The 26,590-nt window shown below is 39.7% G+C and overlaps 1 protein-coding gene across 6 annotated transcripts in view; it reads left to right on the top strand.

Annotated features, from left to right (window-relative positions):
- The window catches only part of AHCYL2 (adenosylhomocysteinase like 2), a 178,642-nt gene that overhangs the window by 134,156 nt on the left and 17,896 nt on the right, over window positions 1-26,590 (top strand). For all 6 annotated transcript variants that reach the window (XM_060108024.1, XM_060108025.1, XM_060108026.1 and 3 more), the window contains 7 exons: window positions 5,624-5,726; window positions 7,920-8,014; window positions 11,333-11,439; window positions 13,130-13,246; window positions 17,033-17,096; window positions 17,578-17,666; window positions 20,318-20,388. In XM_060108024.1, the coding sequence (XP_059964007.1) occupies window positions 5,624-5,726; window positions 7,920-8,014; window positions 11,333-11,439; window positions 13,130-13,246; window positions 17,033-17,096; window positions 17,578-17,666; window positions 20,318-20,388 (646 nt within the window). The remainder of the gene's footprint in view (window positions 1-5,623; window positions 5,727-7,919; window positions 8,015-11,332; window positions 11,440-13,129; window positions 13,247-17,032; window positions 17,097-17,577; window positions 17,667-20,317; window positions 20,389-26,590) is intronic.

Here is a 26,590-nt window from a genome sequence, read left to right on the forward strand (position 1 = left end):
AGAAGATCCCACATGCCGCAGAGCAACTAGGCCCGTGAGACACAATTACTGGGCCTGCATGTCTGGAGCCTGTGCTCCTCAACAAGAGAGGCCGCGATAGTGAGAGGCCCGCACACCGCAATGAAAAGTGGCCCCCGCTCGCTGCAACTAGAGAAAGCCCTTGCACAGAAACGAAGACCCAACACACCCAAAAATAAATAAATAAATATTTTAAAAAATGTATATACATAGAAATGTGTTACTGGTTCCACAGCATCAGAGAAATATTGCCAAATTATATAATTTTCTGAAATTATAAACAACTTTTTGTAAATTTCTGAATAACAACAATATCAAAAATATGAGTTTTCTCTTGGTTTATACACTTGTTGCATTCTTGGAAAAACTATTATTGTTTTGTATTAAAACTACAACAATACCTTTGTTGATATGTAAAGTGGAATAAAGTTCTAAACTCAGATAATTATAAATAGATTTTTCACTCATGTGAACTTTTCACTGGAACACTTGAAAATTGTACCAGATATGGCATGGTTTTTTTGTTCTAGGAGACTGTCCTACACTTTCGAAATGTCAAGATCCCTGGCCCTACCCACTAAATGCTAGTAACGCTCCCCTACCAATTACCGTGACAACCAAAAATGCCCCCACGGTTTTCCAAAGTTCCTCTGCTGAGAACCACTGACCTAGAGTCGTCATCATCAAAGATGTGATACATATTAAGTTGCCAACCATAATGAGACCACTACAGGAAATCAGTGTATTAAGAAATTGTCTGGACTCTTTTATGGGATTTATAAGATCCAGGTCATTTGTATGACTAGATCTCCTCCAAAAGATTGTCTTGTAAGCACAACACTATGTGGCCACATTCCTTATTCAGAATAGCAGAGATTCCTCAAGACACAGCTACTGTTAGCATCTTCCCTGTGAGACTTTCCTGGGTTATGTGTTCTCTGAGGAAAAGGATACCTTGGTACCCCAAAATTAGTATAATAAATTGAAAAGCTATCACTTTTTGGAGCTATAGACTAATGAATCAAGGCAGAAACACTCTTGGAACCTTTTTTGGGCTTCCCCAGTCAGGGACATGAGACTTCAGTGTGGCGGCTTAAAATAGTTAGTGCTTCTGTACTGTCTCATGTTGCTAAATTACATCTAGTTTCTTTTTTACCCCCTGGCTCATAAACATTACCACTCTTCAAGGTTACTTTCTTTTTTTTCCTGAATGGAGTAATCAAAATTAGTTTACCAATTTTAATATTATTTTATTGTTCCCTCCCCACATTTTTCTATTTCCTTTAAAAGAATAATTACAAAGGAATTTTGCTTTGTTTTTTTAATCTCTATCTTATTTTTCTGATTACAAAAGTAATTCATGTTCATTTTACAATATTCAAGCATTACCACAATCTATAATGTAGAAAGACAAAGTCTGCTATAATCCCATGCTCCAGAAATAGCTATCATAGTTAACAGTTTCCTGTCCATGTTTCTAATAGACTTGGATCTAAATATTTATATTTTTTAGGTGTGTTTCCATAGTTCCTTCCAACCAGATTCCTTAGCTACTCTCTCTAAACAGTAATGATTTAAAGTCGAGTTAAACCAGCTTCTGAGCTCTGTCCTTCTCCCACTTCTACCTGCCTTCACTTCTGCTTGAGCCCTAATAGCCAGCAGTCTTGACTCATAGTTCTTTAAATAGTTCTTATATATTCTTGGTCCCAGTCACTTTTCTACTTAATTTATATTGCTTTGTAGGTAAGTCTCAGTATCATTCTCTTGTTTGGCATGTTGAGGAATCCTAGTTATAGAAATTCAGAAATTCTTTAAGGTGAAAATTAAAACAGGATAGAAAAAAATTGGATTGGATATTGAAAGGTAAAGAAATTAAGATATAAGAGTAGTTTTGCTGTGGCCTTAGACGAATTATGTGAGAGAGTTAGCCTAGTGGAGTTGTTTGCACGTATTTTTTTTTAATTAGAGCATATTTTTAATTAGAATTTTTATTTTGTATATAAATATTAGAAAATACAAATTTTTTAAAATGAAAATTATCAGTACCCAAAGCTAAGCACTGTCAGGAAATTTTTTTTTTTTTTTTTTTTTTGTGGTATGCGGGCCTCTCACTGTTGTGGCCTCTCCCGTTGCGGAGCACAGGCTCCGGATGCGCAGGCTCCGGATGCGCAGGCCCAGCGGCCATGGCTCACGGGCCCAGCCGCTCCGCGGCATATGGGATCCTCCCAGACCGGGGCACGAACCCGTATCCCCTGCATCGGCAGGCGGACTCTCAACCACTGCGCCACCAGGGAGGCCCTGTCAGGAAATTTTAAAACAAACTTTTTCACCAAAGATTTATCCTTGTTAAAAGAGCTCTTAATTGAAGCAGCAGGGTGGTACATTACCTTCTTTATTTTTTTAATATTTATTCATTTATTTATTTGGCTCCATTGGGTCTTAGTTGCGGTATGCGGGATCTTCGTTGCAGTGTGTGGGATCTTTAGTTGTGGCATGTGGGATCTTTTTAGTTGCGGCATGTGGGATCTTTTTAGTGGTGGCATGTGGGATCTAGTTCCCTGACCGGAGATCGAACCTGGGCCCCCTCCATTGGGCATGCAGTCTTAATCATTGGACAACCAGGGAAGTCCCTATACTACCTTCTTATAAAGAAGCCTATCTCCATCTTACAAACTGAAGTGAAAGCAAGTCAGGATCAAATCAGTGGATTAAATTTATTTTAATAATTTAAAAAAATTTGAAATGCACACAGATTTATAGAAAAGTTGCACATACAGTACAGATAACTTTTTTTTCTGAACCATTGAAGAGTAAGTTGCCAACCTTATGATGCTCCCACAAATACCTTAGTGTATATTTTCTACAAACAAGAACATTCTCCTGTCCAACCAGTACAACCATTCAAAATTAGGAAATTAACATTGATTCATTATTGCCATCTAATTCTCAGGTCCCATTTGAGCTTCACTAATTGTCCCAGTAATACTTTTTTATAACCAAAGGATCCAGTCCATAGTTATGTGTCTCATTTAATTGTCATCTCTTTAGTCTCCTGCAGTGCTGGGTAGTTCATCAGTCTTTCCTTGACTTTCATGACCTTGACACTTTGAAGATTATAGACAAATTATTCTGTAGTATGTCCTTAGTACGTAGAAAATGATGCTGTGCTTTTTTCATTTAATCCTATCAGATGGCACTTGTTTTCGATTTGTCCCATAACTGATGTTCATTTTGATCCCTTGATGGAGGTGGTTGGTGTCTGCCAGACTTTTCTAGTGTAAAAGTTATATTTCCCCTTTTGTAATTAATAAGTATTCTGTGAGGTAGTAATACGAAACTGTGTAAATATCCCACTCTTCATCAAACTTTCCAATTATTCATTCATTTATGTATTTTTATTTGTGTGGAGTCATTGTTTCCTATTTTATTTAATGGGTTATAATCCATTACTATCATTATTTATTATGATAAAAATTGTTCCAGTTTTGGCCAAGAGGAACCCCTTAAGTCTTGCTTCTGTGCCTTGTCTCTTGACATATCCCTTTCATTCTTTGAGCACTTCCTTGCTTCTGGTACAAGATGATTTAAGCTCATTTTGTACCTTCCCTGTCCTATCCCTGGAATCAGCCATTTCTCCAAGGAGCCCTGGTTCCTTTTCCTTTTAGTGGATCTGTACACTAGTGTGCTCTTTGCTATTGGGATATCATTGTTCCTGGATCCTCTTTCATTAATTTTCAAAAATAATTACCCATTAACTCTTCATATATATCTTTTGCCCTGTTCTCTCCTTCTGTAAATTAGGCCATTGATAGTATCCCATAGATCTTAGATGCTCTCTTCTGATTTTTTTCTCCCACTCTTTATTCTTTCTGTATTTCAGTTTGGTGATTTCTATTGATCTATCTTCAAGTTCACTGACTCTATCCCTAGATATGCCCAGTCTGGTGATAAGCCTAATGAAAGAATTCTTAAATCTGATCCTTAAAAAAAAAAAAAAAAAAAAATTCTGACATTTCTATTTGACTTTTTATAGTTTCCATCTCTCTGCTGAAATTCCCTACCTGTTCATGGATGTTGTCCATCTTTTTCACTACACCCCTTAGCATAAATATATTAATCATAGTTAATTGAAAGTTTCTGTCTGATCAAACATCTATCTCATCTCAGAGTCTGGTTCTCTTGAATACTTTCCTGACAATGGGTTGGGTTTTTTTTTCACTTTTTTTGGCATGCCTTGCAATTTTACATTGAATGGTAGTATATTATTTTCCATTATTGTCATGAATTGGGCTGGATTTCAATTCTGTTGTTCCATACCAAAGGCTACAAATTCCCCCAGGCTGGAGGGCTCTCGTACTCCTCAGTGTTTGCACTTCACCTTCGGGCTTTCAGCCGCTTCTGCACATGCTTGCCACAGGGGGGCTCTGTCTTCAAGTGCATGTCCCCGCTGCAGCACGCGACTGCTACTCCTTGTTTCCTGGAGCTAGGCTCAAGGTGAGGGCAAGTGGGGTTCTTAGATTTTCTGGTCCAACCTCGATGTTAGGCAGGCCTCTGTGAAGGTAGGACTTTTTCAGTGTTCCTGCCACTCCTCTCTGTAGCAACCAAATTTTGCCATATATTGGTGGTAGGTCTTGAGCAGAGATATTTTCCTGTCCCTCCTGGAGAGGTAGCAGATTTTTACTTTGTATCAATGTAGGGTCCTGGGCCCAAGAGGATTTTCTGCTACTCCCCCAGGAGCAGAGAGTTTTTGCTTCCACCCCTCCCCAGAAGCAATGGCTCTTTGCCTGGTCCCTGGTGGCAGGCATAATTCCTGCTCCTCTTGCTACAGTTTAAGGCTTTTGCTTCCTATGAGAGAAGACTGTGGAGAAGTGCCGAGGTTTCATGCTTATCTTTGAGCACAGCCAATCAGCTCCCTGCCCCCAATCTTTCTTGTGAGCCCTGGTTGGAAGCCCCTGGAAAAGAGCTTGCATGTGAGTATGAACTCTCCTTGTGCCTGGGGCTACCAGAAGTTCCAAACTGACATACTTTCCCACACTCAGCCTTTACTAATTCATTAAAATTTTAGCTAATTTTTTCTTACCATGATGTATGGCAGCCACCTCTTCCTTCTGTGCTCTGACAAGGGTGAAACAGTGTTCCCTCTCTCCTTAAAGGGATTTGTTGCTCTTTGGAGTTCCTTGGTTGCATATCACCTCAGCTCTTTGATGTACTCAAGAAAAGTTATGGTTTTGTAGATTATCCAGCTTTTTCTTGTGAAGGTGGAAGCTTCTCTTGCAGTTTTCTACATCCTAAGGAGAAGCAGAGCTATAAATTTGTGGTTTTTAAAAAGATGTTTGGCACTGAAAGCCTTGGTTTAATTAAATCTTACAGGGAGGCCCAATATGTTAAATGAGTAAAAGCATACAGCTCAGCTGGAGCCTTCCCCATGCCTACCCCCAACCCTTGCCCTCTTTTCAAAGTATTGAAGCTCTGTAAAGCACAGTTTGAAAATCATGGGCATTAGTTATTCCTAATGTACTTTCTCATTGTCAAATATATAAACTTAATCTCCTTGACCAATTGTTTGGCCCATGCTTGCTCATCTCCTGCTTTCTCTTTAATATAGGTGCTTATGGAAACTCTGGGTGCTCTGGGGGCTCAGTGCCGATGGGCTGCCTGCAATATCTATTCCACTCTCAATGAAGTGGCTGCTGCTCTAGCAGAAAATGGTAAGATCTTTTGTGTGTTCTCTTTGTCTTTGACTAAATTTTCTGGAAAGTTCCATTGTTTCAATAAATATCTGTAAGGAAAGGTGACATTTAAAGTTGTCTTGAAAGAAATATTCTTTTTTTTTTTAGTTGAAGTATAGTTGATGTACAATGTTGTGTTTGTTTCAGGTATACAATAAAGTGATTCACTGTATATGTGTATCTATATCTATATCTATATATCTATCTATATCTATATATCTATCTATCTTTTTTCAATTCTTTTCCACTATAGATTATCATAAGATATTGAATGTAGTTCCCTATGCTATACAGTAAATCCTTGTTGTTTACCTATTTTATATATGGTAGTGTGTATCTGTTAATCTCCCCCTTCCCCTTTGGTAACCATAAGTTTGTTTTCTGTGTCTGTGAGTCTTTCTGTTTCATAAATAAGTTCATTTATACTATTTTTTTAGATTCCGCATATAAGTGATATCATGTAATATTTGTCTTTCTCTGACTTATTTCACTTAATATGATAATCTCTAGGTCCATCCATGTTGCTGCAAATGGCATTATTTCATTCTTTTTTGTGGCTGAGTAATATTCCATTGTATGTATACACCACATCTTCTTTATCCATTCATCTGTTGATGGATACTTAGGTTACTTACATGTCTTGGTGGGTCCCTATTCTTGATGAGTTTGCCCTCTTTCTGGGCTTCTCTTGTTAAATATGATCGAGGTAACTGTGTTGCTTTATAGTCACAAATATCTTCTTATGTCTAATATTCCATTATTAGTTAATGCTTTGCCTTGTCAGAGCACCAGTGAACATTATTCACTGTCTAAGGTCATGGATTAGAAAAGAAAATGCTTCAGGCATAATTTTGTGGTCTGACTGGTTTTCAGCAGTTAATGTTTGGTGCTCCGCTTCAGCGGTAAACAGGACTTGACCTGGCAGATTAATATTTGATAACAACAGCCACTGACACTTGAAGGACAAAAGAAATAGAGAAGTTTGGACTTTGCCAGTTTCTTGCCTTCACTCTCTGATAGCCCAACACAGATCAGGATACCAAACACTTGCTTCAGAGCTATTGAGAAATTCTGGGAAAGCTCTATAGTGCATGCATACCTCTCTTTTTGCAAGCACTTTGAGCATTTTATTTGTTCTCTCATTTACAGTCATTCATTTGTAAAATTTTTATTAATGTATAAAATATGTATAGAAAGTACACATATATAAATATATAGTCCAATTAATTGTACATATACATTCATTTCTCTTTTTTTTTTTCAACAAATGCTTATTGACCTACTTTAAGGACAAATGAGAGTGTCTTTGCCCTCAGAATCTTATATTGTGGTTAAGGAGAAAAGACACATATATAAATAATGATAATACAAGGGCATATATGATAATGCCACAACAGATCATAAACCCACATTTTTTTTTTTTTTTTTTTTGCTGTATGCGGGCCTCTCACTGTTGTGGCCTCCCCCATTGCGGAGCACAGGCTCCAGACGCACAGGCCCAGCGGCCATGGCTCACAGGCCCAGCCTCTCCGCGGCATGTGGGATCCTCCCAGACCGGGGCACGAACCCGTATCCCCTGCATCGGCAGGCGGACTCTCAACCACTGCGCCACCAGGGAAGCCCCCATAAACCCACATTTAGTATACCAACAAGGGGCTTATAAAAGTTCAGATTCCATGTGAGGTCACTTTCAGCTGAGTTATAAGGCTTCCTTAGGAACATGATACTTAACTGGGCAATGAAGTGTAACAACATTTGAACAGAGGGAGAAGAGTGTAAGAGTTTTCCTGATGCAGAAGATGGGATGACTAAAGTATAGAAACAAGAAAGATCAAAATGTAGTTGGGAAATGATGAGAATTCCAGTTGGACTGGATGAAGAAGTACATATTTCTGGTTTCTTCTTTTTTGCCTTTAGTCATACTTTCAGCATCCGTCATACTCTTGACCCTTTTGTTTGTCCTCTTTGGTCTAACAAGAGTGAAATGACCACCAAAGACAAAGGCGAGTACAAAAGGACTGGAGACAATACTAATCAGTGAAGAAAGTCAACCCAAGAATTATAGCAGAACGAGAGAGTTTGGAATTGGGGAAAACCAGCATCTTCTTGCCAAAATTTAGGGTCAGCCCTTTTTTCAGGCTTTAATGGTTTCTCTTTGTTCTTTTTTCTCAGGATTTCCTGTGTTTGCCTGGAAAGGAGAGTCAGAAGATGACTTCTGGTGGTGCATTGATAGATGTGTGAATGTGGAGGGCTGGCAGCCAAACATGGTGGGTTAGGTCTCTGTCAACACAATTCTTTTGGGGCCTGGAGGTATAGAGAGGGAGAGTGTGGTCTGGCAGAGGGTTTCCCAGCAGGAAGGAAGGCAAATGCTTCCTTTTCCGTCTGATGTACCTGGGCTTCCGGCGGAACTAGATGCTTATGCTTAGGGCATCCCAAGAATATTCAACCTCTTTATAGCCTCAAAGTGCTTTTCATTGTCAGTGCTGATCTCAGAAGCACTCATATTCATCAGCAACATTAAAATACTGCTCAGGGTTCACACATGACTGGTTAAAAAGTAAGATTAATGAGTTACCATCCCCTACCACTGCTTACCACTCCCCCACCCCCCACACACCCCGCCCAACAACATCAATGATTAAAGCACACACATGCACACACAGCTCCTATGGTACTTAGCTTTCTTTCTAGAATCAAGTACTAAATTTATAGTAAACCTGAAGGGATTCCAAGTTCAAATTTCTTCTCTATTCATTTCTCTCCTGAAGAAAGATGAATAGGCAAAGTTTTGGGGTTTTAATTTTTGCTTAGTTTTTATTTTTGTTTCATTTTTTAAAAGATCAAGTGCTTGGGGCTTCCCTGGTGGCTCAGTGGTTGGGAGTCCGCCTGCCGATGCAGGGGACACGGGTTCGTGCCCCGGTCCGGGAGGATCCCACATGCCGCGGAGCGGCTGGGCCCGTGAGCCATGGCCGCTGAGCCTGCACGTCCGGAGCCTGTGCTCCGCAACGGGAGAGGCCACAACAGTGAGAGGCCCGCGTACCGCAAAAAAACAAACAAAAAACAAACAAACAAACAAAAAGATCAAGTGCTTGAAGGCTGAGAGCATATTAGATTCACAAGGGGAAGCAAAAAGCTTCACAAAGTACATTGCACTCCTGCTTTGCAAACCTTTCTGCATATGGGTGAGAGGAGAACTTAGGGAATCAACTGAAACAAGAATCCTTGAAGCTCTAGTCCAACTATTGCTTACTGCTAAAGACTGCAGAGCAGGCTTCATCTGGGACACAGCAGAGAGAAGCAGCCTGTCTTTCTGGATTCTGATACAGGCCACATTGCACCAAGTGTTGGTTTGAGGAAGCTGGGTTAAAACCTTCGTATCCTGAAAGGGAGGGAGGAGTCGGCTATAAGATGAGTCAGCTCATTCCAGCGGAATTTAACGGTGACAGAAGGGAGTGTGACTGACAGGTGCTAAAGAAGATATGCCGGGAGGTTCTACTGGAAATAAAACATTAATTTTATAGTCATAAACATAGGAAGGACAGGGGATTGTACATGGCGAGCTTTTATAGACTGTAGAGCCAGCACACACTGCTGGAAAGGTTGACGAAGAGAGCAAGACAAGGATAAGAACCACTGTGACCCCAGAAAACAGGATCCATATCTTTTGGATCCTGTCAAGATCTAGTGCTTTTACTTGCTTGCCAACTTCAGGAGGATTCCCAGGTGACAATAATTTTCTGCAGTAGGACGACAGGGTGAGAATTATGGGCTACATTCATTAAGTAAATATTAGGGATAGCAACTACCTGCCTGTATTCGATACCTGTGTTAAAAGGGAAAGGTGGACGAGAATACTGAGACTAAGACACAATCTTTTTTGTCTCTGATCTTTTGTGTGGCTAGGGATCAGAGGCTGCAAGGAAGAACTCCATGAGGGATTTCATACATGTAAAAAGGGAGAGAGAAACTCAGAGGAGCCTTTCCGTTTCTTAGGGAATCTGTTCTGAAGGTTTCTACTGGGAGAAAATGGAGCACTATCTTATAGTATGGAGCAAGTGTAAGAGTTTTAGTAAGAGTCCTGCCTTGGATCCCTGCTCTAAAATAAGGTTTAGTGGAATCAGAGAAAATAGATCAACAACAAGAGCAGAAGTGGGAATTCCCTGGCGGTCCAGTGGTTAGGACTCAGTGCTCTCATTGCCAAGGGCCCGGGTTCAATCCCTGGTCAGGGAACTAAGATCCCACAAGCCGAGTGGTATGGCCAAAAAACAAACAAACAAACAAAAAAACAAGAGCAGAAGCAAAGAAGATCAGGTGGTAGACATGAGGTTGGAGATTCCAGGGGTCCGGGATGGCATCTTTGGCACTTGTAGTAGAGTTGATAATTGATGGGACTGCAAAATGGGTGCTTGCCAGTGGAGGGCACCTTAGTCCTGTGGGTCTTTCCAGGAGGGTGGGTGTAACAACTTGGAAAGTCCTGCCAAGCGTTTCTAACAGTTAGGTGAAGGGCTGAAATGCCACAGCCTACTGCCTAATAGTATTCTAAGCTGGTCTCTCTTTAGCTTATTTATAATTCAGAAACTTTCCTCTGCTGATGAAAGCTCCAGTGGGCACAGCATTGTGTTTATCTTTAATCCCAACCTGAAATAGTGATGAGCTGTTCAGAGGCATGCTTGCACACCTACATGCTGCACGGTTCCCTAGTTATTTTTAATTTGGTTTATAGAGAGTGAGGTTGTGCTAGGCAAAACCCTACAGTGCTGCCTGATCATTTTGGATAGGAGAGTGCTTGTACTTTGGGAGAAGTAGAGGATTAACGAATACACATTTGTAAGCCATTGTTCTGGGAGGGAGACTAATTATCTGGCTTTATTTAAACTAAGCTTTAACTGATGATATTTAAAGTCCTGAATTCAACCAATATAAATATGCTAATATCAAGTTTAGGCCTTCTGACTACCAACAGTACAGCCAAGAGCTAATGGTCTAGGTAATCGCTTAAGCTATTAGTCCATAAGAAAATCCTCATTGGGCTGCTGTATATTTTGATCCTAGTGGGTACGTCATTTGGGAAGGTCACTTGGCTGTGAGAATTACAGTTGGCCTTTCATTTCACTGTTTTTTGTTTGTTTGTTTGTTTGTTTGTTTTTGACTGCATTGGATCTTCATTGCTGTGCGCGGGCTTTCTCTAGTTGCAGCGAGTGGAGGCTACTCTTCATTGCGGTGCGCGGGCTTCTTATTGCGGTGGCTTCTCTTGTTGCAGAGCACGGGCTCTGGGCATGCGGGCTTCAGTAGTTGTGGCATGTGGGCTCAGTAGTTGTGGCTCGCAGGCTCTGGAGCACAGGCTCAGTAGTTGTGGCGCACGGGCTTAGCTCTTCCCTGGCATGTGGGATCTTCCCGGACCAGGCCTCGGACCCATGTCCCCTGCATTGGCAGGCGGATTCTTAACCAGTGCGCCACCAGGGAAGTCCACTTGTTTTTTTTTTCTTCAATGTAATGACTGTTGGTCATTATACTGACTCTTAAGTTACTTTGCATAACCATTTTGGAAATTTGAAATATGACATTATTGATGCTTATTATTGCAGATCTTGGATGATGGAGGGGATCTTACTCACTGGATTTATAAGAAGTATCCCAACATGTTTAAGAAAATCAAGGGCATAGTGGAAGAGAGTGTTACTGGAGTCCACAGGTAAGATTTGACATGGGTGTGCCTGGTTTTATGCAGCCTGGACATATATTCTTTTTTTTTTTTTGCAAATTTTAAATTTATTTATTTATTTATTTATTTATTTATGGCTGCGTTGGACATTTGTTGCTGTACGCAGGCTTTCTCTAGTTGCAGTGAGTGGGGGCTACTCTTTCATTGTAGTGCACGGGCTTCTCATTGTGGTGGCTTCTCTTGTTGTGGAACACGGGCTCTAGGCGCTCGGGCTTCAGTAGTTGTGGCACGCAGGCTCAGTAGTTGTGGCGCACAGGCTTAATTGCTCTGCAACATGTGGGATCTTCCCGGACCAGGGCTCGAACCTGTGTCCCCTGCATTGGCAGGCAGATTCTTAATCCCTGAGCCACCAGGGAAGCCCCTGGATATATATTCTTATAATCACATACTTATAGGATACATTATGTTAAAAATTGAAACCTGATCTGAAATGACGAGATCTGAGTCTGCACACTTTTTTTTTTTTTTTTTTTGCTGTACACGGGCCTCTCACTGTTGTGGCCTCTCCCATTGCGGAGCACAGGCTCCGGACGCGCAGGCTCAGCAGCCATGGCTTACAGGCCCAGCCGCTCCGCGGCATGTGGGATCTTCCCGGACCAGGGCTCGAACCCGTGTCCCCTGCATCGGCAGGTGGACTCTCAACCACTGCGCCACCAGGGAAGCCCTGCACACTTGTTTTTTAAATTAACAACACAAATAGGAAACTTAAAATAGTGAGGGGGGAGTAGCTAGGGGAATAAGTGTGGTCCTCATGTTTTCTAGTCATTGTAATACAATGACTGCTTGTCCTCTTTGGACGAATTCATTTATTCAACAGCTATTTATTGAACTTCTACAGTGTACCAGGAACTACTCTAAGAACCATGCTAGGGATCTAGCAGTGGGGAAAACAGACAAAAGCCTGGGCCCTCATAGAGCTTATGTTCTTCCACAGAGAACAAGGATTTAGGGTTCTGTTTCTCAAATGAGCATTAATTCCCTGAGTAAAATCGTAACCATTTCTGTTTCCTGTTATTTACCCAGAAAGAACTGAAAGTATGAAAGTTTTAGGGAAGTAAATTCTGAATAAGCCACCATCACTGCTTCAATATACTGTGATCTTTTTGAATGTATAAAACTATGGATTGTCCCATATTTTCAAACTTTTAGAAAGGGATGAATTTTGAATAAAACACCTGGTTCTAATTTTTAGTTGACTCAGTTTAAATAAAACCCCTATATACAGATATACATATTTATAGGTATATGTATTGAAGTTATAAAATTGAGACTATTGGAAAGTTAAACTATTTGAAAGTTAAAATGGTTGCATTCGATTAAATGGGGATTAAAATAGTACTTAAAATTTCTCTTTTTATAATTAAAAAGGGAAATAAAACTAATAAGCAATTAAAAATTTTACATTTTAATGCTTAAAATTTAGTGGTGGGTCAAAGATTTTCCCCATATGCCTTTTGATTAATATCTTTATTTCTAAGCTGCATACAGATTCTGGAAAGGTATTCTTTATTTCTCTGTATACACCTTATAGGGTGAAACTAGTTGTGTCTCAGGCTCTCATGTCTACTCAATTAACTTATTTGTGAAATCTGATATGAAACTGATGGTCGATTGCAATATCTCATTGTTTTATGTTCTTCTTGATTTCCTTCATCCTCAGGCTGTACCAGCTATCCAAAGCTGGGAAGCTATGCGTTCCAGCCATGAATGTCAATGACTCAGTCACCAAACAGAAATTTGACAACCTCTACTGTTGCCGTGAATCAATTCTTGATGGGTAATGTTTTGTTATCTTTGGGATGAACTTGAGCTGTTGAATTGAGGTTCTAAATTTTTTGGTTTTGGTTATTTCTAGAAATGAATTGTGTAGTACCTCTGGATCTATTGCTACATCATACTCAATATTTTGTAACCCAAATCTACCACTGCTGTCACTGTTACATCACACTCAATATTTTATGACCCAGAGATATCATTGCTATCACTGTTTCAAGCAAATCTATTTTACTTAAAAAGTCAGACCAGCCCCTATCTATTGGTGGCAGTTTGTACTTTGTCACCCTATCAGGCCTGGGAGTCAGTAACTAAAGTCATTATAAATAAGTAAATATCTTTGATGGTTTAGAAAAAGGTTCCTGGTATTTCTCTTCCAGGTTATGTTGTCAGTTCTTAAGCTCCAACTATCATACAATTCTCTGGCCATCTGGAAAGTTGTGGTGAGCACAGGGTTATTTCCCAGTGGCATTTGTAATTTTTCAAATCTGTAAGGACTGCAAGTCTGACAAAATCTACTTAGATATAATATACCAAAAACTGTGTTCTTCCAGTGCCCAGTTCCTGTTTCTACACTTGTGTCCTGAAATTCCTTCATTCTTGCTGGGAAGACTCAGTAATTCCCTATGTGAAATTTGCCAAGCCAAATGGTTTCCATCATGTATTAGTTCATGGAAAAGTGAAGAAAGGGCCTGTGGGCCACATTACTAGTCTGAACCCCAGGCAATTTGCAACACCACAGGCACTGGAGCAAGAAGGACTTTGGTTTAACAATTGGCTCTATCATTTATTAACTCTAAGACTTCAGACTAGTTATTTAACCTCTCTGTGCCTATTTCCTCATGTGTAAAATGGTGACAGTAAGACCTATCTCATAGAGTTATTGTGAGGATTAAATGAGATAAGGTATGAATCCTGGGGATCAATGTTAGTTCCCTTGCCCTTCTTTCTAGAACCCTATATAGTAAGTTTAGGATTGAGTTAGATCTTATAAGAAGACTTTTACTTTGAAATCGTTTTTTTTTTGTGGGGTGGAGGGGGGTGTTCAATGCAAATTCAAACTATTTTTAATTATTACTCCTATAGATTCAGTAGTATTATCAGATAGATTGGACATTTGAGTGAATCCTTACTCTATCAGTCTGTTTACGGACTGTCCCTAGTTCTGTCCACATATAACTGTTATTGTGATGCACAGCTTTGCACCTGATAATAATGATTTGGATATATACTCATAAAAATATTTACTCATCCACAACTGTTTCTTATAGATTCTTCAGCTCCCAAATCTATGAGCCTAAAATCTGCGTATGTTTAGTAAAAGATGCATGCAGGTACCTCTACTAGCTCATAAACATGGACAGAGTCCCTCCTAAGCAGTGTTTACCCTGTGGATAAGAAAGATACTTTAACGTCAGAAATGTATGAAAGTGAAAGTAAGATGGAAGCAGTGGAGCTGGAGTTAAAGTTAATAAAGAAATAGGAAAACATCACCCATCTACTGGAAACCTGCTGAGTAGTAGTAAGAGCGTGTTGGCATCTTCAGATGGTGAAAAACTTTCCAACTGGGTCATGGGCAGTTGCTCCTCTCAGAGGAGTTGAGATGTGACTGGGCTTATTCAGGGTGGTATGGCCGTAGACTCAGAGGAGTAGGAGAAGTTAAAGAAGAGGCAAAGTATGCTCCAGGGAAGGCTGCAAAATAGAGTCCATATGAGGAAGGGATTAGGGATTGAGCTTCTGTAGCTCTGAGCCGGTTGCACACTGCACCATAAGCTATGAGGGAATGGCCCCATTCAGTCCTAGAGGACACTTCTGTAATTGGTCTGCAATGCCAAAAAGCAAGGCAGGTGCAGCCTTATGGAGACTGAGGAAGGAAGACTTGGTAGGAAGAAAAAGGATATCCCAGATAGGATTTTTAGATCATAAAACAGATCGTATTTCAGGAACTCTTCTAGAGAGTTCTGGGGCTAGAAGAATTAGAGAGAAGTCAGAGACTTGGCATGACTCTTTTACACCGCCAGACAGCTTACCCTCACATCCCCAAAAGTCCTTTCTTGACGGAGGTCTTTTCTATCCTTTATCCTTGAACCTTGAGACAGATCTGGGTCCCTCAGATCACAAGGAAATCACTGCCTAACTGGAATCCATCCTGGTCTGTCAGCCTATCATTTGCAGAGTAGCAGTGTTGATGAAGTTTCCCTTCCACCACACAGTCATTTGTAGTCACAAAGAGAGAGTCATCTTCCTTTGGGAAGAGAGTCAGAAAGGCTTGTGGGTAGTCAAAGCAAAGGAGGCTCAGAAATATGATTATTGATTTCCTTGCTGTGCTGAGCCAGTCAAGGACCATTCTAAGCCATGGCTTTTGAGTATGGTGGCAGCCCAGCCAGACTTACCCTCTTCACTCAACAGAAACTGCCTCTGAACTTAATTGATATTTATTGAGTTTCATTGGAGTTCATGGAGTTATACCAGTTCCTAGTGAGTGGAGTTGTCAAATCATTAAAAAGATAGGATTTCTACTTTGCCTTTGGGGCATTTATAGACTTTTCAACAGGAGAGGTTAACAGATGAGTAGAAAGACCTACAAATATTTGTCGGAACCGTCTATCTCAGAATGGCAGGTTTTAGTTGAAGTTTCTTCTGCCTAGCCAGGGCTTCCTAGAGAAGGGAGACCAACTGACCCTACAGAGAAACCAGAAACTGCTCCTACAACTTCTTCCAAGAGACCCTGAAAACAGTAAGGGCCTTTATTCTAGCTTCATAGAGAATCAGAGACAAAGAGGTAGAACATGTCTGAGAAGGACTCAGCCCAGAAAACTCACTACCTCATGTAGTCAGTGTTGGTGTGTTTCGAGGCTCTTCTCCACCTCGTTGCCCATTACCCTCCCTGGTGAATTAATGTGGGACCTATTGGCGATTTTGATACTACTAAATGTAGGACTCATTTATCTGTGTTATATTTTATGTGTCTAATTCAATAAGCTACAACGTTCACATTAAACCAAAGCTTTGTCACCTCCTAAATAAAAATTACATTTATGTTTAAAAGTTACTTTGTGGTCTATAGCTTCTTCCCTTCTGTACCACTCCCAAAACAAGGGAAACAAAAAGAAAAAAGGCCTCACATAGAGATGGAATTGATTGGATAGCATGGATGAGAAAATACATATTTTGGGCTTCCCTGGTGGCGCAGTGGTTGAGAGTCCGCCTGCCGATGCAGGGGACACGGGTTCGTGCCCCGGTCCGGGAAAATCCCACATGCCATGGAGCGGCTGGGCCCGTGAGCCATGGCCGCTGAGCCTGTGCGTCCGGAGCCTGTGCTCTGCAATGGGAGAGGCCACAACAGTGAGAGGCCCGTTTACCGAAAAAAAAAAAAAATACATATTTTATTGAACTTTTCTTTCTAGTCATTAAATAATTTCTCTAGGATAGAAACCAGGCTTGCTTTCAACATTAAAAAAAAAAAAAAACCGGGCTTCCGTGGTGGCGCAGTGGTTGAGAGTCCGCCTGCCGATGCAGGGGATATGGGTTTGAGCCCCGGTCTGGGAAGATCCCACGTGCCGCGGAGCGGCTGGGCCCGTGAGCCATGGCCACTGAGCCTGCGCGTCCGGAGCCTGTGCTCCGCAATGGGAGAGGCCACTACAGTGAGAGGCCTGCATACCGCAAAAAAAAAAAAAAAAAAAAAAACCCAAAACCAAAAAATAAACCCCCAAACATGAACACAAAGGGGCTCAATCTAATCTCAAGCGAGAAACGAGATTTTTCTGATTTAATTTTTTTTCCCCTATAGACTTAAAAGAACAACAGACATGATGTTTGGTGGGAAGCAGGTGGTGGTCTGTGGCTATGGAGAGGTAAGGTTTAACCTTTCAGTTATTAAGTGTTTAAAATGTATTTTGCTGAAATATACTAGAATTTTTCACTTGTATGGACATAAAAGTACATTCATTTACCACTTTAAGTAGGAAAAAAGTAACTTCAGAGGCCCTCTGGTTAAAGTACAATCTTTCTTTTTCCCTTTGCATTTTTGCTATTTTTTCTTTAAGTTGATTTTCTGACTGTTCCAGTGCACTGTTTGTGATGTTCTTTTAGCTTGTGTTTTGATTATAAATCGTGAGTGTGGGTGTTCTTATGCACATGCATGCGCTAAGCAGGGTTTAGGAGTTTGTTTATGAACTGCATTCATTTTATTTTTTTTCTTATTTTTCCCTAAGCGTGAATCTATTCAGTGAAATTCCTTTTGGTGGCGGAAAGGAGGGTACACTTTACCAGAAGCTTTGAGAAACTGTTTTCTTTGTGACTTTCCTTATTACGTGTACTTTCTCCTCTCTTCAGGTGGGGAAGGGGTGCTGTGCTGCCTTAAAAGCTATGGGCTCAATTGTGTATGTAACTGAGATTGACCCCATCTGTGCTCTTCAAGCCTGGTAAGCATGCAAAAGGAGATTTGCTTTTTCCTCTCACCACTGTCTAACGTATTATCTTCTAACTGCCTCCAAAGAATGGCCTAGTTAATGCCACATTTCCTCTTAGAGGGGCCTAGATCCTGAGAAGCTGCCCAGATCCTGAGAGGCTGCTATTAATTGTAAGCACCTGTCTTTCAAAGATCTAGGAGCTCGGCTCTGAGAGAGCAGAGGCTGTCAGAAGCCACAATTTGAACTCCTGTGGAAATAGTAACAGGGGACGCCTTGAACCAGAGAGCAAGTAGCCCCTTATCAGCTCCACATGCCATCCTTCTCCCTTTGAAAACAATGATCAAAAAAGAAATAGGCTGGCATCAGATCCTTTCTGAAGTGATGCAATGAAAAGAGCACTTCTGTCACATTCCTCCCCAAAATGCATAACCTAATGTAATCAGGAGGAAATATCAGACAAATCTAAATGAAGGATAAACTCTACTAACTCTTACTGAAGGGTATACAGGAGTTGTTTGTACTATTCCTATAATTCTTAAGTTTGAAATGATTCCAAAATCAAAAGTTTAAAAAGAAATAATTCCTTTCCCATCTAAAAATGTGGGTAATCTTATCTACTTCATTTGTGAAAGTTCAGAAAATAATGATATAATTATTACATATGATTATACATTATATGATTTGTAAAGTATAGAGGTGCTGTCACATAATAAATGCTCACTAAGTGGTAGCTATTATTAAAATTGTCTCTTGCCACCCTCAGCAGGATAAAATACCACTGTCCCTGAAAACTACTGCAAAGTCCCCGTGTCTGTAGCCTGAATAACCCACCCAATCTTTACCATTAACCCTCCAGAGGAAGTCACCCAGCATAGATGAGGCATGGCATAAAGATGTTTCCATAACCATTTTCCCCTGTCCTACCACTCCCCACACACCATAGCCATCAACACACAGTTTTCTCCAACAGAGTTGTTGGCTTTGTCTGAGTCAGGGCTCCAGCACATGAAGGGAACTATCACCATTCTAGCGCTTTTTCAGGGTTCATTAGAGAAACCTGAATGTGCTTTAATATTGACTGAGTTACTGATGCAAACTATCTTATAGATGTGAACTGATCATTTATTCTGTGTTAGGTACTGTGCTCTGTGCTGAGGATGGAAGATGAGTAGATGAATGAGACAAGGTCCCTGCTTTTAGAAGCACACAGACAAATAACCTCTGTGCAGTGTAGTAAGTGCTGTGACAGAGATAAACAGCACATGCTTCTGTAGGAGCACAAAGGAGGAATATCTAACTAAAGAGCAGGGTGGTGAGGGTAGAAAGAGGTGTCAATGGAGCTGAGTCTTAAAACTTATTTAAGTGACTTCTTAGTTTGGAAGTAAGTTCCAGGTACAGGCGACATATGCAAGGTCACCTAGGAAGGAGAGAGCACAGCATGTTTATATTTAAGAAGCTGGAAGTGTTTTAATGGAGCTGGCCGATAGGATAAATTTGGGGGAGTGGTAATACCTGCGTAGAAATCATATGTCAGTATAATCATATATCAACATAACTATTTGGGTCTTATCCTGATACCAGACAATGTCACCAAAGTATTTTAAGCAAGAAAATGACATGAGCCAGATGGCATTTCAGGAAACCACCCTGCAAAATGAATTAGAGAGACATAAACCTAGAGGCGATGAGATGGGGCCAGGGGCTACTACAGCAAGAAATGATAAGACCTGAACATCAGGCCTGCACGTATAGAAAAGAGGGGATAGATTAAGAATTAAGATTTTAAGGAATTAAGGAAAAAGACTCAACCAGATTTGGTGACAATTTTAATTAGGGAGAGGCAGTAGGCTAGGACATTCTAGTTTATTTGACTCGTAGAGCTGGGTGAACAGTAATGCTGTTGATTAAGATAGAAAATATAGAAGAAAAGAAACAGGATTGGTGGTGTGGGTAAGATAATGAGTCTATTTTCAAGCACAATAAGTTTGAGGTCCTTGTGGGACATGAGGAGGAGCTATCCAGTAGATAATTTGATCTATGGCTCTGAAGCTTTGGATGTTAATGTGCAAATCAGTGATCTGTGAGGCATCATTTGTAGCCAAGGGAAAGGAATGGATAAGTGCCAAAAGAATAGAGAAAAGAGTACCCTACAGAGTACCAACATTTAAAGGTTGACTGAGATCAAGAAGGAGCAATCAGAAAAGTAAGAAAACCAAAAGAAAACAGTACCATGGACTCCAAGAGCATAGAGCCTTAAGAATGCAAATAATGTTTAATGTAGCAGAGGATATCAAGTAATATTAGAGTCTAAGAAAAAAAATGTTTTTGGCGTTCAGGAGATCATTGATGATCTTGGGGAGAGCAATTTCAATGGGGTAGTAGGTTCAGGTAAAATGGCACTTTCTAGAAACTTGATTGGGGTTTCATGGTTAACCCTGCCTCCCTATTATCAGGAAGAATTAGGTCCCAGTGATAGAAAGAACCTTTTATTTCTGTCCTATATGAACTAAGGAAAGAGTTTGAATTTTTCACTAAGAATAGTCCAGCTGTATCAAAAAGTGATGTAGGTACCAAAGCAACTTGGGTAATAGCTTTTGAGGTTGTGTGGCAGAAGACTCTCCAGCTGCTTTTTTAGGTTAATTGATCATGCTTTATTTCTACAGTATGGATGGATTTCGACTGGTGAAATTAAATGAGGTCATCCGACAAGTGGATATTGTTATTACCTGTACAGGTATGATTATGACGTATAAAATGGGGTGGTACTTGGGAACACTTTCATGGAACAAGTGAAAAATGACTGGAAATGTTCTGAACAAAACCAAACTCTAAAAGCCAGAGATAGTAGTCCACAAAACCAATCTTCCACATTCTTCCTACCTCTTTAGAACTCTGACCAAAAGTATACCATTAGCTAATGTCATCCCTAGAGGAAAGTTTCTCTCTAGTCTTTTTAACTGTTCCATATCTCCATCCATCCTCAGCTACCTAGGAGATGGCTACCAGTGAGTTTTATTTGGGAAGCTAGATCTTAAATTTGTACATTTTTAAAAATTTTGCTTCCAAAAGTGATGTGTATTTCTCTCTAGTCCCTGTAATTAAAGCAAGGCTAGAGCAAAATTCTTCGTAGTTAGAGAAAATGGAAAAGGTAGTTGTGTTAATTCCCAAAGATATAGATTTTGAGTTTTAGAGAGGAATATGCAGATATGGCTACTTTCCTTGGACTGAGATATTTTATCTTTATGTTAGAACCATAAGCCATTGGAATATTGGGTTTATTTTATAATTCTATTTTAAAGGAGGAAAATCAGAATACTTAAGAATAAAACTATTATTTGTAGTCTCAGGGAGAGCAGGGGGCAAAGAAGAACCATAAGAAACTGTTCTTGGGGCTTCCCTGGTGGCGCAGTGGTTAAGAATCTGCCTACCAATGCAGGGGACGTGGGTTCGATCCCTGGTCTGGGAAGATCCCACATGCCATGGAGCAACTAACCCCGTGCGCCACAACTACTGAGCCTGTGCTCTAGGGCCCACGAGCCACAACTGTTGAGCCCGTGTGCCATAGCTACTGAAGCCTGTGTGCCCTAGAGCCTGTGCTCTGCAACAAAAGAAGCCACCGCAATGAGAAGCCCACACGCCACAACCAAGAGTAGCCCCTGCTCACCGCAACTAGAGAAAGCCTGCCCACAGCAATGAAGACCCAACGCAGCCAAAAATAAATAAATAAATTTATTTTTTTTAAAAAAAGGAAAAAGAAACTGTTCTTGTTTCACATCAATCCTTCGATCTCTTTTTTTGTAAGTAGCTTTATTGAGATATAATTCACTTACCATATCCATTTTAAGTGTATAATTCAATGTTTTCTAGCAAATTCACAAGGTCATACAACCAAGACAATCTGATTTTTTTATTGAGATGTAATTTACATACAGTAAAAGTCACTCTTTTAAAGTATACAGTTCATACAGTTCTGCAGCCTGTGGAAGGAAAACCACATTCACAGAAAGACAGACAAAATGAAAAGGCAGAGGACTTTCTACCAGATGAAGGAACAAGATAAAACCCCAGAAAAACAACTGAATGAAGTTGAGATAGGCAACCTTCCAGCAAAAGAATTCAGAATAATGATAGTGAAGATGATCCAGGACCTTGGAAAAAGAATGGAGGCAAAGATCAAGAAGATGCAAGAAATGTTTAACAAAGACCTAGAAGAATTAAAGAACAAACAAACAGAGATGAACAATACAAAAACTGAAAGGAAAAATACACTAGAAGGAATCAACAGCAGAAAACTGAGGCAGAAGAACAGATAAATGACCTGGAAGATAGAATGGTGGAATTCACTGCCGCAGAAGAGAATAAAGAAAAAAGAATGAAAAGAAATGAAGACAGCCTAAGAGACCTCTGGGACAACATTAAATGCAACAACATTCGCATTATAGGGGTCCCAGAAGAAGAGAGAGAGAAAGGACCCAAGAAAATATTTGAAGAGATTGTAGTTGAAAACTTCCCTAACATGGGAAAGAAAATAGCCACCCAAGTCCAGGAAGCACAGAGAGTCCCAGGCAGGATAAACCCAAGGAGAAACACACTGAGACACATAGTACTCAAATTGACAAAAATTAAAGACAAAGAAAAATTATTGAAAGCAACAAGGGAAAAATGACAAATAACATACAAGGGAATCCCCATAAGGTTAACAGCTGATTTCTCAGCAGAAACTCTACAGGCCAGAAGGGAGTGGCATGATATATTTAAAGTGATGAAAGGGAAGAACCTACAACCAAGATTAGTCTACCTGGCAAGGATCTCATTCAGATTCAACAGAGAAATCAAAAGCTTTACAGACAAGCAAAAGCTAACAGAATTCAGCACCACCAAACCAGCTCTACAACAAATACTGAAGGAACTTCTCTAAGTGGGAAACACAAGATAAGAAAAGGACCTACAAAAACAAATCCATAACAATTTAGAAAACAGTAATAGGAACATACATGTCAATAATTACCTTAAATGTGAATGGATTAAATGCTTCAACCAAAAGACACAGGCTTGCTGAATGGATACAAAAACAAGACCCGTATATATGCTGTCGACAAGAGACCCACTTCAGACCTAGGGACACATACAGACTGAAAGTGAGGGATTGGAAAAAGATATTCCATGCAAATGGAAATCAAAAGAAAGCTGGGTGCTTCCCTGGTGGTGCAGTGGTTGAGAGTCCGCCTGCCGATGCAGGGGACATGGGTTCGTGCCCCGGTGCGGAAGGATCCCACATGCCACAGAGCAGCTGGGCCCGTGAGCCATGGCTGCTGAGCCTGCGCGTCAGGAGCGTGTGCTCCGCAACGGGAGAGGCCACAGCGGTGAGAGGCCCAAGTACTGCAAAAAAAAAAAAAAAGAAAAGAAAAAAAAAAGAAAGCTGGAGTAGCAATGCACTTATCAGATAAAATAGACTTTAAAATAAAGACTGTTACAAGAGACAAGGAAGGACACTACATAATGATCAAGGGATCAATCCAAGAAGAAGATATAACAATTATAAATATATAAGCACCCAACATAGGAGCACCTTAATACATAAGGCAACTGCTAACAGCTATAAAAGAGGAAATCAACAATAACACAATAATAGTGGGGGACTTTAACACCTCACTTACACCAATGGACAGATCATCCAAACAGAAAATTAATAAGGAAACACAAGCTTTAAATGACACAATAGACCAGCTAGATTTAATTGATATTTATGGGACATTCCATCCAAAAACAGCAGATTACACTTTCTTCTCAAGTGTGCATGGAACTTTCTCCAGAATAGATCACATCCTGGGTCAATCAAGCTTCAGTAAACTTAAGAAAATTGAAATCATATCAAGCATCTTTTCTGACCACAACACTATGAGATTAGAAATCAGTTACAGGGAAAAAAATATAAAAAAGACAAACACATGGAGGCTAAACAGTATGTTACTAAATAACCAAGAGATCACTTAAGAAATCAAAAAATACCTAGAGACAAATGACAACAAAAACACGACAATCCAAAACCTATGGGATGCAGCAAAAGCAGTTCTAAGAGGGAAATTTATAGCAATACAAGCCTACCTCAAGAAACAAGAAGAATCTCAAATAAACAATATAACCTTACACCTAAAGGAACTAGGGAAAGAATAAGAAACAAAACCTATAGTTAGTAGAAGAAATCATAAAGATCAGAGCAGAAATAAATGAAATAGAATAAAAGAAAACAATAGCAAAGGTCAATAAAACTAAAAGCTGGTTCTTTGAGAAGATAAAATTGATAAACCATTAGCCAGACTCATCAAGAAAAAGAGGGAGAGGACTCAAATCAATAAAATTAGAAATGAAATAGGAGAAGTTACAACAGACACTGCAGAAACACAAAGGATCCTAAGAGACTACTACAAGCAACTCTATGCCAATAAAATGGACAACCTGGAAGAAATGGACAAATTCTTAGAAAGGTATAACCTTCCAAGACTGAACCAGGAAGAAATAGAAAATATGAACAGACCAATCACAAGTAATGAAATTGAAACTGTGATTAAAAATCTTCCAACAAACAAAAGTCCAGGACCAGATGGCTTCACTGGTGAATTCTATCAAACATTTAGAGAAGAGCTAACACCCATCCTTCTCAAACTCTTCCAAAAAATTGTGGAGGAAGGAACACTCCCAAACTCATTCTGTGAGGCCACCATCACCCTGATACCAAAAACAGACAAAGATATCACAAAAAAAGAAAATTACAGACCAATATCACTGATGAATATAGATGCAAAAATCCTCAACAAAATACTAGCAAACAGAATCCAACAACACATTAAAAAGATCATATACCATGATCAAGTGGGATTTATCCCAGGGATGCAAGGATTCTTCAATATATGTAAATCAATCAATATGATACACCATATTAACAAACTGAAGAATAAAAACCATATGATCATCTCAATAGATGCAGGAAAAGCTTTTGACAAAATTCAACACCCATTTATGATAAAAATGCTCCAGAAGGTGGGCATAGAGGGAACCTACCTCAACATAATAAAGGCCATATACGACAAACCCACAGCAAACATCATTCTCAATGGTGAAAAACTGAAAGCATTTTCTCTAAGATCTGGAACAAGACAAGGATGTCCACTCTCACCACTATTATTCAACATAGTTTTGGAAGTCCTAGCCATGGCAATCAAGAGAAGAAAAAGAAATAAAAGGAATACAAATTGGAAAAGAAGAAGTAAAGCTGTCACTGTTTGCAGATGACATGATACTATACATAGAGAATCCTAAAGATGCCACCAGAAATCTACTAGAGCTAATCAATGAATTTGGTAAAGTTGCAGGATACAAAATTAATGCACAGAAATCTCTTGCATTCTTATACACTAACAATGAAAGATCAGAAAGAGAAATTAAGGAAACAATCCCATTCACCATTGCAACAAAAAGAATAAAATACCTAGGAATAAACCTACCTAAGGAGGTAAAAGACCTGTACTCAGAAAACTGTAAGACACTCATGAAAGAAATCAAAGGTGACACAAACAGGTGGAGAGATATACCATGTTCTTGGATTGGTAGAATCAATATTGTGTAAATGACTATACTACGCAAAGCAATCTACAAATTCAATGCAATCCCTATCAAATTACCAGTGGCATTTTTTACAGAACTAGAACAAAAAATCTTAAAATTTGTATGGAGACACAAAAGACCCCAAATAGCCAAAGCAGTCTTGAGGGAAAAAAACTGAGCTGGAGGAATCAGACTCCCTGACTTCAGACTATACTACAAAGCTACAGTAATCAATACAATATGGTACTGGCACAAAAACAGAAATATAGATCAACCGAACAGGATAGAAAGCCCATAGATAAACCCATGCACCTATGGTCAACTAATCTGTGACAAAGGAGGCAAGGATATACAATGGAGAAAAGACAGTCTCTTCAATAAGTGGTGCTGGGAAAACTAGACAGCTACATGTAAAAGATGAAATTAGAACACTCCCAACACCATACACAAAAATAAACTCAAAATGGATCAGAGACCTAAATGTAAGACTGGACACTATAAAACTCTTAGAGGAAAACATAGGAAGAACACTCTTTGACATAAGTCACAGCAAGATCTTTTTTGATCCACCTCCTAGAGTAATGGAAATACAATCAAAAATAAACAAATGGGACCTAATGAAACTTAAAAGCTTTTGCAAAGCAAAGGAAACTACAAACAAGATGAAAAGACAACCCTCAGAATGGGAGAAGGTATTTGCAAACAAATCAACAGACAAAGGATTAATCTTCAAAATATATAAACAGCTCATGCAGCTCAATATTAAAAAAACAAACAACCCAATCAAAAAATGGGCAGAAGACCTAAATAGACATTTCTCCAAAGAAGACATACAGGTAGCCAAGAAGCACATGAAAAGCTGCTCAACATCACTAATTATTAGAGAAATGCAAATCAAAACTACAGTGAGGTGTCACCTCACACCAGTTAGAATGGGCATCATCAGAAAATCTACAAACAACAAATGCTGGAGGGCGTGTGGAGAAAAGGGAACCCTCTTGCACTGTTGATGGGAATGTAAATTGATACAGCCACTATGTAAAACAGTATGGAGGTTCCTTAAAAAACTAAAAATAGAATTACCATATGACCCAACAATCCCACTCCTGGGCATGCACCCAGAGAAAACTATAATTCAAAAAGGCACATGCACTCCAATATTCATTGCAGCACTATTTACAATAGCCAGGTCATGGAAGCAAACTAAATGCCCATTGACAGACGAATGGATAAAGAAGTTGTGGTACATATACACAATGGAATATTACTCAGCCATAGAAAAGAACGAAATTGAGTCATTTGTTGAGACATGGATGGATCTAGAGACTGTCATA

Source organism: Mesoplodon densirostris, chromosome 9 (assembly GCF_025265405.1).
Source record: "Mesoplodon densirostris isolate mMesDen1 chromosome 9, mMesDen1 primary haplotype, whole genome shotgun sequence".
Classification (NCBI taxonomy): Eukaryota; Metazoa; Chordata; class Mammalia; order Artiodactyla; family Ziphiidae; genus Mesoplodon; species Mesoplodon densirostris.